General features: G+C 48.1%; 1 protein-coding gene across 1 annotated transcript in view; it reads left to right on the plus strand.

Annotated features, from left to right (window-relative positions):
* Positions 1–667: 667 nt before the first annotated feature.
* Positions 668–12,536, plus strand: part of LOC311114510 (teneurin-2-like) — a gene marked incomplete at both ends in the record, with an annotated part of 37,385 nt that continues 25,516 nt past the window's right edge. The window contains 9 exons of the mRNA XM_084189749.1: positions 668–811; positions 1,091–1,340; positions 3,065–3,085; positions 3,251–3,480; positions 5,736–5,890; positions 7,341–7,442; positions 7,641–7,814; positions 8,010–8,650; positions 9,420–9,595. Of these exons, the coding sequence (XP_084045875.1) occupies positions 668–811; positions 1,091–1,340; positions 3,065–3,085; positions 3,251–3,480; positions 5,736–5,890; positions 7,341–7,442; positions 7,641–7,814; positions 8,010–8,650; positions 9,420–9,595 (1,893 nt within the window). The remainder of the gene's footprint in view (positions 812–1,090; positions 1,341–3,064; positions 3,086–3,250; positions 3,481–5,735; positions 5,891–7,340; positions 7,443–7,640; positions 7,815–8,009; positions 8,651–9,419; positions 9,596–12,536) is intronic.

Here is a 12,536-nt window from a genome sequence, read left to right on the forward strand (position 1 = left end):
CACCGTTTTTGTAGAGGTCTGTGAAAAGGGTTTCTGGCCTCCCCTTTAGTAGATTCTGTTTAAAAGCTTTCCTTGTTGTGTCATTTTTGGCCTCTGGAGGGTAGAGAATGGACTCAGCGCTGAGGGGGAGTGGGGACATGGTGCCTGTGGGCTCTGCTACTACTGCTGCTGCTGCTCTGTTCTGCTGCACCGTTGCTATGGCAACCAGTTTTGTTTGTCTGCTGCTGTTGCTAGCTAGCTCCTGTTTAGCTCAAAAACCAGCAAAAAGAGTGAAAGATCTTCACACACAAAAACAGAAGATATGTTTAAAGTTGGAGTCCGTGCTTCTTTTTGATATACTCACTCAGTTTGGTCGTTTGATGTAGTTGTATTAACTCCCCTTGCTAGGTTTGTCCTAGCTCAATTTTCTGGCTGGCTTGTTAGCCTGCTGGCTAGGTTTTTGTTGTGTAGCTAGCTAGTGAGAGTCAACTTCTTAATTTGAGGCGCAAAGTTACTTTTTTTTCTATTCTGATTTAATAGAGTTGTTGTTCATCACTTCTTGCCTTGAATTATTTTTAGATTCGAGTGTTTATCTCATTCTAAAAACAAAAAAACTGAAATAAATCAGGAGCTCATGTTGAGCATGACCTCTCTCTCTCTCTCTGTCTCTCTCTCGCTCCCTCCAAAGTGTCGGTGGGGTATGAGTATGAGTCGTGTGCCAGTCTGATCCTATGGGAGAAGAGGACAGCAGTACTACAGGGCTTTGAACTGGACCCTTCTAATCTGGGAGGCTGGTCTCTGGATAAACACCATATACTCAACACACGCAGCAGTACGTTTAAATATACTGTAAATGTACATACACACACACCATCTTCTCAACACACACACACACACACACACACACACCATCATCTCAACACACACACAAACACACCATCATCTCAACACACACACAAACACACACCATCTTCTCAACACACACACAAACACACACCATCTTCTCAACAACACACATACATTTTATTTGGCTGAATCAATAGTATGTGGGGTTTTGTCTTAAATAAAATGAATGAATTCATTGATCCCTCCCTCCCTCCCTCCTGTCTAGGTATCCTCCATAAAGGTAGTGGTGAGAACGTGTTTGTGTCAGAGCAGCCCCCTGTGATCAGCAGTGTAATGGGGAACGGCCGTCGACGCTCTATCTCCTGCCCCAGCTGTAACGGCCTCGCCGACAGCAACAAGCTACTGGCGCCCGTAGCCCTGGCAACAGGCATCGACGGGAGCCTCTACGTGGGAGACCTGAACTTCGTACGCAGGGTCTACCCCTCGCTCAACACCACAGGCATACTGGAACTGAGGTAGAGATGGAGGGATGAGGGGAGGAGAAGAGGAGGAGGAGTGAAGGAGAAAAGGAGGGGGGAGAGGAGAGGAGTAGTGTGTGGGATGTAAAACATGTTGGATGAGATCCAGTGAGGTTGTAATGAAAGCAGGGAGGGCTCATGGGACAGAGTGATTGAAGTAGAATTATACACTGTACTAGATCTTATATCTCCTGGGTGTTTTTATCCATATTTAACTATGCTGTTCTCTCCACTGCTCCACAGCTAACTCTCTCTCTCTCTGTCGTTCTGTTGTCCCCTCAGACACACTACAGCTAGCTCTCTCTCTCTCTGTCGTTCTGTTGTCCCCTCAGAAACACTACAGCTAGCTCTCTCTCTGTCTGTCGTTCTGTTGTCCCCTCAGAAACACTACAGCTAGCTCTCTCTCTGTCTGTCGTTCTGTTGTCCCCTCAGAAACACTACAGCTCTCTCTCTCTGTCTGTCGTTCTGTTGTCCCCTCAGAAACACTACAGCTAGCTCTCTCTCTCTCTGTCGTTCTGTTGTCCCCTCAGACACACTACAGCTCTCTCTCTCTCTGTCTGTCGTTCTGTTGTCCCCTCAGACACACTACAGCTAGCTCTCTCTCTCTCTGTCGTTCTGTTGTCCCCTCAGAAACACTACAGCTAGCTCTCTCTCTGTCTGTCGTTCTGTTGTCCCCTCAGACACACTACAGCTAGCTCTCTCTCTGTCTGTCGTTCTGTTGTCCCCTCAGACACACTACAGCTAGCTCTCTCTCTGTCTGTCGTTCTGTTGTCCCCTCAGAAACACTACAGGTAGCTCTCTCTCTCTCTGTCTGTCGTTCTGTTGTCCCCTCAGAAACACTACAGCTAGCTCTCTCTCTGTCTGTCGTTCTGTTGTCCCCTCAGACACACTACAGCTAGCTCTCTCTCTGTCTGTCGTTCTGTTGTCCCCTCAGACACACTACAGCTAGCTCTCTCTCTGTCTGTCGTTCTGTTGTCCCCTCAGAAACACTACAGCTAGCTCTCTCTCTGTCTGTCGTTCTGTTGTCCCCTCAGACACACTACAGCTAGCTCTCTCTCTGTCTGTCGTTCTGTTGTCCCCTCAGAAACACTACAGCTAGCTCTCTCTCTGTCTGTCGTTCTGTTGTCCCCTCAGACACACTACAGCTAGCTCTCTCTCTGTCTGTCATTCTGTTGTCCCCTCAGAAACACTACAGCTAGCTCTCTCTCTGTCTGTCGTTCTGTTGTCCCCTCAGACACACTACAGCTAGCTCTCTCTCTGTCTGTCGTTCTGTTGTCCCCTCAGAAACACTACAGCTAGCTCTCTCTCTGTCTGTCGTTCTGTTGTCCCCTCAGAAACACTACAGCTAGCTCTCTCTCTGTCTGTCGTTCTGTTGTCCCCTCAGACACACTACAGCTAGCTCTCTCTCTCTCTGTCTGTCGTTCTGTTGTCCCCTCAGACACACTACAGCTAGCTCTCTCTCTCTCTGTCTGTCGTTCTGTTGTCCCCTCAGAAACACTACAGCTAGCTCTCTCTCTGTCTGTCGTTCTGTTGTCCCCTCAGACACACTACAGCTAGCTCTCTCTCTGTCTGTCGTTCTGTTGTCCCCTCAGAAACACTACAGCTAGCTCTCTCTCTCTCTGTCGTTCTGTTGTCCCCTCAGAAACACTACAGCTAGCTCTCTCTCACATTACATTAACATTTGTCCTGGGTTGTTTTTTCTGTCTTCTTATCCCTTGAAGGAACAAAGACTTCAGGCACAGGTAAGATGCTTCACTCCTCCATTAAATTAGAAATTCCAAGCTAAAAGTTAAATAGAAGCAGTAATTTAGAGTTACTTTAATCACAAATATTGTTTTAATCTAAGTAGTTTTTCTCCAATTCAATTCAAATTCCAATAACTTGATTGTTCTCTCTCTGTCCCACAGTAACAACCCCACTCATAAGTACTTCCTGGCCATTGACCCGGTAACGGGAGCATTGTTTATCTCGGATACCAACTCACGGCGTATCTACCGTGTGCGCTCGCTGACGGGCGGGCAGCTTCTGTCGGACAACGCAGAGGTGGTTGCTGGGACGGGAGAGCAGTGTCTGCCCTTCGACGAGCGCTGTGGGGATGGAGGCAAAGCTACTGAGGCGACACTGATGAGCCCCAAAGGTGAGGAGCAGAGGAACACACACCCACACACACAAAGAGATCGTCCAAACCTTGAGGGCTAAGGCACGGACAGTACCCTCATGAGTTCCGAAGTGTACCTAGGACAGGGAAGGAAGGGACGTCTGTACTACACCAATGAGATGCTGGTATTAATAATATAATAATATGCCATTTAGCAGACGCTTTTATCCAAAGCGACTTACAGTCATGCGTGCATACATTTTTGTGTATGGGTGGTCCTGGGGATCGAACCCACTACCTTGGCGTAACAAGCGCCGTGCTCTACCAGCTGAGCTACAGAGGACCACAGTAGGATAATGATCTAGTAGGAGAAAGTAGTAGTGATATCTTTCCTTTTTGATATCAGAAGACTGATGATGAAACTAATTGTCCGTCTAGTAGTGAAAGTAAAGCAGGGCAGAAGCAGAAGGAGGTTATAAACCAGATTACAGCTGAAGTTAGGATGATATCACATGATGAAGCATGGATCAAAAAGAAGAACGCTTTGACACCAAACTGTCAAAGATGTCACCCTGTCACATTTCCTCAGTGTGTGTGTGTGTTGTGTCTGTGTGTGTTGTGCGTGTGTGTGTTTGTTGTGTGTGTGTTGTGTGTGTGTGTGTGTGTGTTTGTTGTGTGTGTGTTGTGTGTGTGTGTGTGTTTGTTGTGTGTGTGTTGTGTGTGTGTGTGTGCGCATCTCCTGTCAGACAGATACAAAGCCAGCCAGCACTTATCAGCCCTGTCAGTCCACTTTCTCTCTCCCTCTCTCTGTCTGTCTCTTTCTCTCTCTCTCAGCCCTCCAGCTCTTCTCTGTCACTGGCCTCTCTCTTTCTCTTTTCCTCCTCTCCTCCCCTGTGTGCTAGTACTTCTCTGTTCAAAGACACGCTGTTCCCCCTCTCCCTCTCTACTCCTCCATCCGTTCCATGGCATTGCTTCTATCCATCACTGCTATTCCTTTCTCTCTTTCCCCAGCTCTCCTCTCATCCGCTCATCCTCTCTGCCTCCCTCTCTTATTCTCCTACCAAAGGTCCATCTGTCTGCCTGCCTGTTTATCTGTCTGCCTGCCTGTCCGCCTGCCTGTCCGCCTGTCTGTCTGTCTGTCTGTCTGTCTGTCTGTCTGTCTGTCTGTCTGTCTGTCTGTCTGTCTGTCTGTCTGTATGTCTGTCAGTATGCCTGCGTGCCTGCCTGCCTGCCTGTCTGTCTGTCTGTCTGTCTGTCTGTCTGTCTGTCTGTCTGTCTGTGGTTGTCTGTCTGTCTGTCTGTCTGTCTGTCTGTCTGTCTGTCTGTCTGTCTGTCTGTCTGTCTGTCTGTCTGTCTGTCTATATGTCTGTCTGTCTGTCTGTCTGTCTGTCTGTCTGTCTGTCTGTCTGTCTGTCTGTCTGTCTGTCTGTCTGTCTGTCTGTCTGTCTGTCAGTATGCCTGCCTGCCTGCCTGCCTGCCTGCCTGCCTGCCTGTCTGTCTGTCTGTCTGTCTGTCTGTCTGTCTGTCTGTCTGTCTGTCTGTCTGTCTGTCTGTCTGTCTGTCTGTCTGCCTGCCTGTACATCAGTCAGTCTGTCTGTCTGTGTGAACATCTGTCTGTCTGTCTGTCTGTCTGTCTGTCTGTGTCTGTCTGTGTGTGTACATCAGTCTGTACATCAGTCTGTCTGCATGTCTGTCTGTCTGTCGGTGTGTCTGTGTGTACATCAGTCTTTCTGGGAGAGTTATATTTATGGTGGTGTGTTTTCGAGAGCAGACACGACTGTCTGTCTATTTATCTGTCTGTCTGTCTGCCTGCTATAGACAGAGTGACACCACTGACACACAGCACAACTGATGGGTAAAATCGGGGCAGGAGATAAGTGCATCATATCACTCTTCACTTTCCAAAGACTTTTGATCAACTTTTTGCTGGCAAACAGAAAGGTGAAACTGCAAGTACACAGACTAAAGTTACCTGTGAGGGACTTTGGAAAGTAATGCTACAAGGTCGACAAATGCTCCAAATTCTTTCCAAGGTCATCATCCTTAGATAACTTACTGATTACCAAGTTGGTGCATTTTATAACATAACATTTATTGGCCTAATGTATTTATTTTGCACCCATTTACGTATTAAGGTGAATTAAAACTTCCTCCTTCCCCCTCCCAGGTATTGCTGTGGATAACAATGTTCTCATGTAGTGTGTGTGTGTGTGTGTTTGTGTGTCTATGTGTGTGTGTGTGTGTGTGTGTGTGTGTGTGTGTGTGTGTGTGTGTGTGTGTGTGTGTTTCTCCAGGTATTGCTGTGGATAAGAATGGTCTGATGTATTTCGTGGATGCCACTATGATCCGTAAGGTTGACCAAAACGGGATCCTCTCCACTCTACTGGGCGCCAACGACCTGACCGCAGTACGACCACTCAGCTGTGACGCTAGCATGGACATCAGCCAGGTAGGGAGAGAGGGAGGGAGGGAGGAAGGGAGGGAGGGAGGGAGGGAGGGAGGGAGGAAGGGAGGGAGGGAGGGAGGGAGGGAGGGAGGAAGGGAGGGAGGGAGGGAGGGAGGGAGGGAGGGAAGGAGGAAGGGAGGGAGGGAGGGAGGGAGGGAGGAACTTGATTTTGTTGGAGCCAAAAATACATAAGTGTCCATTTCAATCAGTTTTGAACATTGAAAACTTGTTGAAAACAACCTGATCTGGTTTACATACAATCAACGCTTTGTTTTCGGTCTCCTGTAAAATTCTGAAAATACACTACATGGCCAAAAGATTTGCTTCCATTCAGCCACAAGCGCATTAGTGAGGTCGGGCGCTGATGTTGGGCAATTAGGCCTGGCTCGCAGTCGGCGTTCCAATTAATCCCAAAGGTGTTCGATGGGGTTGAGGTCAGGGCTCTGTGCAGGCCAGTCAAGTTCTTCCAAACCGATCTCGACAAACTATTTCTGTATCGACCTCACTTTGTGCACGGGGGCATTGTCATGCTGAAACAGGAAAGGGCCTTCCCCAAACTGTTGCCACAAAGTTGGAAGCATAGAATCGTCTAGAATGTAATTGTATGCTGTAGCGTTAAGATTTCCCTTCACTGGAACTAAGGGGCCTAGCCCGAACCATGAAAAACAGCCCCAGACCATTATTCCTCCTCCATCAAACTTTACAGTTGGCACTATGCATTTGGGCAGGTAGCATTCTCCTGGCATCCGCCAAACCCAGATTCGTCCATCGGACTGCCAGATGGTGAAGCGTGATTCATCACTCTAGAGAACGTGTTTCCATTGCTCCAGAGTCCAATGGCGCGAGCTTTACACCACTCCAGCCAACGCTTGGCATTATGCATGGTGATCTTAGGCTTGTGTGCGGCTGCTCGGCCATGGAAACCCATTTCATGAAGCTCCCGACGAACAGTTATTGTGCTGACGTTGCTTCCAGAGGCAGTTTGGAACTCGGTAGTGAGTGTTGCAAACGAGGACAGACGATTTTTACGCTCTACACGCTTCAGCACTCGGCGGTCCAGTTCTGTGAGCTTGTGTGGCCTACCACTTCGCAGCTGAGCCATTGTTGCTCCTAGACGTTTCTACTTCACAATAACAGCACTTACAGTTGACCGGGGCAGCTCTAGCAGGGCAGAAATTTGACGAACTGACCTGTTGGAAAGGTGGCATCCTATGACGATGCCACGTTGAAAGTCACTGAGCTCTTCACTCTTCTGTAAGGCCATTCTACTGCCAATGTTTGTCTATGGAGATTGCATGGCTGTGTGCTCGATTTTATACACCTGTCAGCAACGGGTGTGGCTGAAATAGCTAAATCCACTAATTTGAAAGGGTGTCCACATACTTTTGTATTGTGTATTAGTTATGCCCCTTTGGTGATCAATCCTGGATTTTTTTGTTCTTGTGTTTATCAGGTGCGTCTGGAGTGGCCTACAGACCTGGCAGTAAACCCCATGGATAACTCTCTGTACGTACTGGAGAACAACGTCATCCTGCGCATCACTGAGAACCACCAAGTGAGCTTTGCTTCCATATGAATTATCACCATATAAGCAGTTATTGCGATTAAGCAACTATCGTAATATGAAAAGTTATCATGATATAATCAGTTATTGCGATACGAGCGGTTATCATGATATAAACGATATCATGATGCTATTATCATATATGTATTATTATATTATATGTATCTTAAATAACATTATCACCCCCAGGTGAGCATCATAGCAGGGCGGCCCATGCATTGTCAGGTTCCAGGTATAGACTACAGCCTGAGTAAGCTTGCCATCCACGCTGCGTTGGAGAGTGCTACAGCCATCGCCCTCTCTCACACCGGAGTTCTCTACATCGCTGAGACAGACGAGAAGAAAATCAACCGCGTCAGACAGGTACGACAACACGTTTGTTTTGAAACATAAAAAAAGTAACTTCACCTTACTGCATTGTTGGGTTTAGAGCTTGCAAGAAATGCATTTCACTGTACTTGTGCACATGACATTAAAACTTGAAACTGAACTTTTCTGTCCTCCATCTCTATTCTAAAACCTTCTGTCTTTCTTTCTCCCCTTCCCCCTCTAACTCAGGTGTCCACTAACGGCGAGATGTCTCTGCTGGCCGGCGCCGCGTCGGACTGCGACTGCAAAAATGATGTCAACTGCAACTGTTTCTACGGTGACGACGGCTACGCGCCCGACTCCGGCCTCAACTCCCCCGCCTCGCTCGCAGTCTCACCCGACGGAACGCTTTTCATCGCCGATCTTAACAACATACGCATCAGAGCCGTACGAGCCAATCGGCCCAGCCCGTCAGCCCCGGGGGCGGGATCAGGATCGATGATGGGACAATACGAAGTTGCTTCACCACGGGAACAGGAGCTCTACGTGTTCAATGGTGACGGTCAACATCTACAGACCGTGAGTCTGATCACTGGAGAACCGTTATATAACTTTACCTACGGGCCGGACAGAGAGCTAGCCACGGTGGTGGACAACTGCAACAACACTGTCAGGGTGAGAAGGGACGGTCTGGGCCAGGGAGGGAGTTCTGGCCTCCTCAGACTGGTGTTACTGCCAGAGAACCAGATGGTGACCCTGGGTCTGGACCCTGCTGGGGGGTTGAGGAGTGTCTCAGCCCAGGGACAGGAGGTGGCCCTACTGGGGTACTCTGGGAGTACAGGACTACTGGCCACCAAGGCTGACGAGACCGGATGGACCACCTTCTACCAGTGAGTGGGATGTGGGGTGTTTTTATGCATCTGTTGAAGCGAACACTTCAGCGGCACTCAGGGACTCATATTAGCTGCATTGCCTGGAACACACCTACTGTAGCTAGGATTTGTTCACAGCCCACTGCTGCCCCCTGGAGTTAACTTCTGTCATTGCACCCTGGAGTTTGCGCTTCAGTCAGAGCTCACAGAACTGATAGATGTTAGAGGTCCATAGAGGTTTGCTTTGGTCACTGCACACACACACACTCACACACACACTTTCTGATGTTCTGAGATCTGCCATGTTAAGAGGAATCCGCAGAGACCAGCTATTCCCAGCGCTCCTCTGTAACAGTAAGCTGCGAGAGGAGAGGAGAGGAGAGGAGAGGAGAGGAGAGGAGAGGAGAGGAGAGGAGAGGAGAGGAGAGGAGAGGAGAGGAGAGGAGAGGAGAGGAGAGGAGAGGAGAGGAGAGGAGAGGAGAGGAGAGGAGAGGAGGGTTCCTGGCCTGTGACAGAAACATATGGCACTCTGACATACTGGCATATTCCATTCTTTCTTCTATCTACACCAAAGAGGAAAATCACAATTTCTCAGCGCTCATTTTGAAATATTCTAGTTGTCCCTATTTCTCTTGTTTGTATGCTTCAATGAAGGCCATCAAAGACTGAAAGGACTACAAATGACAACTCTGAAATCACATTGATTAAATACTATTTCATCACTAGTTGTCACTATCTTCCCAGGTGGGACAGTGAGAAGTAACCTCTATATGTCTCTCTCCTCCAGGTATGACAGTGAAGGTCGTCTGACCAATGTAACCTATCCTACTGGCATGGTGACAAGTCTGCACCGGGAGATAGAACGCTCCATCAACATTGACATAGAGAGCTCCAGCAGAGACGATGACGTCACTGTTATCACCAACCTGTCCTCTGTAGAGGCCTCATACACCGTGGTACAAGGTGGGACATACACACACCCCACAGTGCAAGGGACACACACACACACAAATACACACACACACACACCATGGTTCAAAGTGGGATACAGCATATTAGTATCAATACCACAGTCAAGCTGTAACTACGTTCAAATTAGACTGCAGACTTCTGTGTTATTAAATCAGCAGTGTCTCAGAGTATTAATGGTTGTCTATCTATACAGAGCTCCAACCCAGGGGTAGTAATGGGAGAAAAGTAGTTGATCTAGTGGGAACAGCAAGAGTTATCTAAGGCATCTGTCTCTGTGTGTGTCTGTGTGTGTGTGTGTGTGTGTGTTTGTGTCTTTGTGTGTCTTTGTGTGTCTCTGTGTGTGTCTATCCAGGGCCGGTCCTGGCCGTTCTGCCAGGCCAAAAAATTGCCGCCCCTACAAGAATAGTCCCAGTAAGCAAAATGATGTTGAAAAGATGGCTAAAATACATATTTTTCCAGACGTTGAAGCTAGGTCCAATTTAGGGTCTGAATGAAAGGTGAAAAGAATTGGTTCAGATTTGGTCAGGACCGCCTTGATTTCCATGTCCATGGATGTTGTTTTTTGATCATAGACGACTATGTTTGGTTCAGATTTTGTCCGGTCTGGACCATCCTTGATTTGGCCCAAACATAGACTTCTAAAGATGACATATTTTCAACTTTTATTCAGAACCGAAAATTAACCTGATTTCATCGTCTGGAAAATATGTATTTTCAACGCCCGGAAAATATTTATTTTCAACATCGGGATAATACCTATTTTCAACTTTCATTCAGAACCCAAAATGAACCTGATTTCAACGTCCGGAAAATACGTCTTTTCACTTTTCATTCAAAAAACAACGTCCATGGATGTGGAAATCAAGGCGGTCCGGATTGCACCCAAAAAAGAATTCCAGTCCAGACAGGACCAAAAAAAGACGTCCAAAAGGAGTCAGCGTCGGTCCGTGCTTACTGAGGTATAGCCTAGAGCCGGGATGGGCAACTCCAGTCCTCGAGGACCGGAGTGGTATCAGGCCCACCGCTTTATTAGTCCTGATTTCTGTGACTAATCAATTAGTCTATTTGAGCTCTGAATATCAGCTAGGTAATAGACAGTGGGTAGCAGTAGTGTAAAAACAAATGGGGGGGGGGGGGGGGGGGATCAGTGTAAATAGTCTGGGTGGCCATTTGATTAATTGTTCAGCAGTCTTATGGCTTGGGGGTAGAAGCTGTTAAGGAGCCTTTTGGTCCTAGACTTGGTGCTCCGGTACTGCTTGTCGTGCGGTAGCAGAGAGAAGAGTCTATGACTTGGGTGACTGGAGTCTTTGACAATTTTTGGGGCTTTCCTCTGACACCGCCTAGTATATAGGTCCTGGATGGCAGGAAGCTTGGCCCCAGTGATGTACTGGGCCATATGCACTACCCTCTGTAGTAACATTTACATTTTAGTCATTTAGCAGACGCTCTTATCCAGAGCGACTTACAGTTAGTGAGTGCATACATTATTTTTTTATTTTTTCATACTGGCCCCCCGTATGCTCTACATCCCTGCCGTCCATTCCCTCCCCTACCCTGGACCAATTGTGCGCCGCCCCATGGGTCTTCGGGCGCAGCCGGCTAAGACAGAGTCTGGATTCGAACCAGGATCTCTAGTGGCACAGCTAGCACTGCGATGCAATGCCTTAGACCACTGCGCCACTCGGGAGGTTACCATACCAGGCGGTGATGCAACCGGTCAGGATCTTTTCAGTCTCCTGAGGGGGAAAAGGTGTTGTCGTGCCCTCTTCACGACTGTCTTGGTGTGTTTGGACCATGATAGTTTGTTGGTGATGTGGACACCAAGGAACTTGAAACTCTCGACCCACTCCACTACAGCCCCGTCGATGTTAATGGGGGCCTGCTCAGCCCGCCTTTTCCTGTAGTCCACAATCAGCTCCTTTGTCTTGCTCAGATTGAGGGAGAGGTTGTTGTCCTAGCACCACACTGCCAGGTCTCTGACCTCCTCCCTATAGGCTGTCTTATCGTTGTCGGTGATCAGGCCTACCACTGTTGTGTCGTCAGCAAACTTAATTTTTTTAAACCTAAAAGACGTGTTGTTGCCTACCCTTACCACCTGTAGGCAGCCCGTCATGAAGTCCAAGATCCAGTTGCAGAGGGAGGTGTTTAGTCCCAGGGTCCTTAGCTTAGTGATGAGCTTTGTGGGCACTATGGTGTTGAACGCTGAGCTGTAGTCAATTAACAGCATTCTTACATAGGTGTTCCTTTTGTCCAGGTGGGAAAGGGCAGTGTGGAGTGCGATTGAGATTGCGTCATCTGTGGATCTGTTGGGGTGATATGCGAATTGGAGTGGGTCTAGGGTATCCGGGATGATGCTGTTGATGTGAGCCATGACCAGCTTTTCAAAGCACTTCATGGCTACCGACGTGAGTGCTACGGGGCGGTATTCATTTAGGCAGGTTACCTTCGCTTCCTTGGGCACAGGGACTATGGTGGTCTGCTTGAAACATGTAGGTATTACAGACTCGGTCAGGGAGAGGTTTAAAATGTCAGTGAAGAAACTTGCCAGTTGGTCCGCGTATGCTTTGAGTACACGTCCTGGTAATCCGTCTGGTCCCGCAGCTTTGTGAATGTTGACCTGTTTAAAGGTCTTGCTCACATCGGCTACCGAGAGCGTTATCACACAGTCGTCTGGAACAGCTGGTGCTCTCATGCATGCTTCAGTGTTGCTTGCCTCGAAGCGAGCATAAAAGGCATTTAGCTCCTCTGGTAGGCTCGCGTCACTGGACAGCACGCGGCTGGGTTTCCCTTTGTAGTCCGTAATAGTTTTCAAGCCCTGCCACATCTGACGAGCGTCAGAGCCGGTATAGTAGGATACAATCTTAATCCTGTATTGACGCTTTGCCTGTTTGATGGTTCGTCAGAGGGGGATTTCTTATAAGCGTCCGGATTA

This window comes from Coregonus lavaretus (genome assembly GCF_964263955.1).
Source record: "Coregonus lavaretus genome assembly, contig: HAP1_SCAFFOLD_484, whole genome shotgun sequence".
Classification (NCBI taxonomy): domain Eukaryota; kingdom Metazoa; phylum Chordata; class Actinopteri; order Salmoniformes; family Salmonidae; genus Coregonus; species Coregonus lavaretus.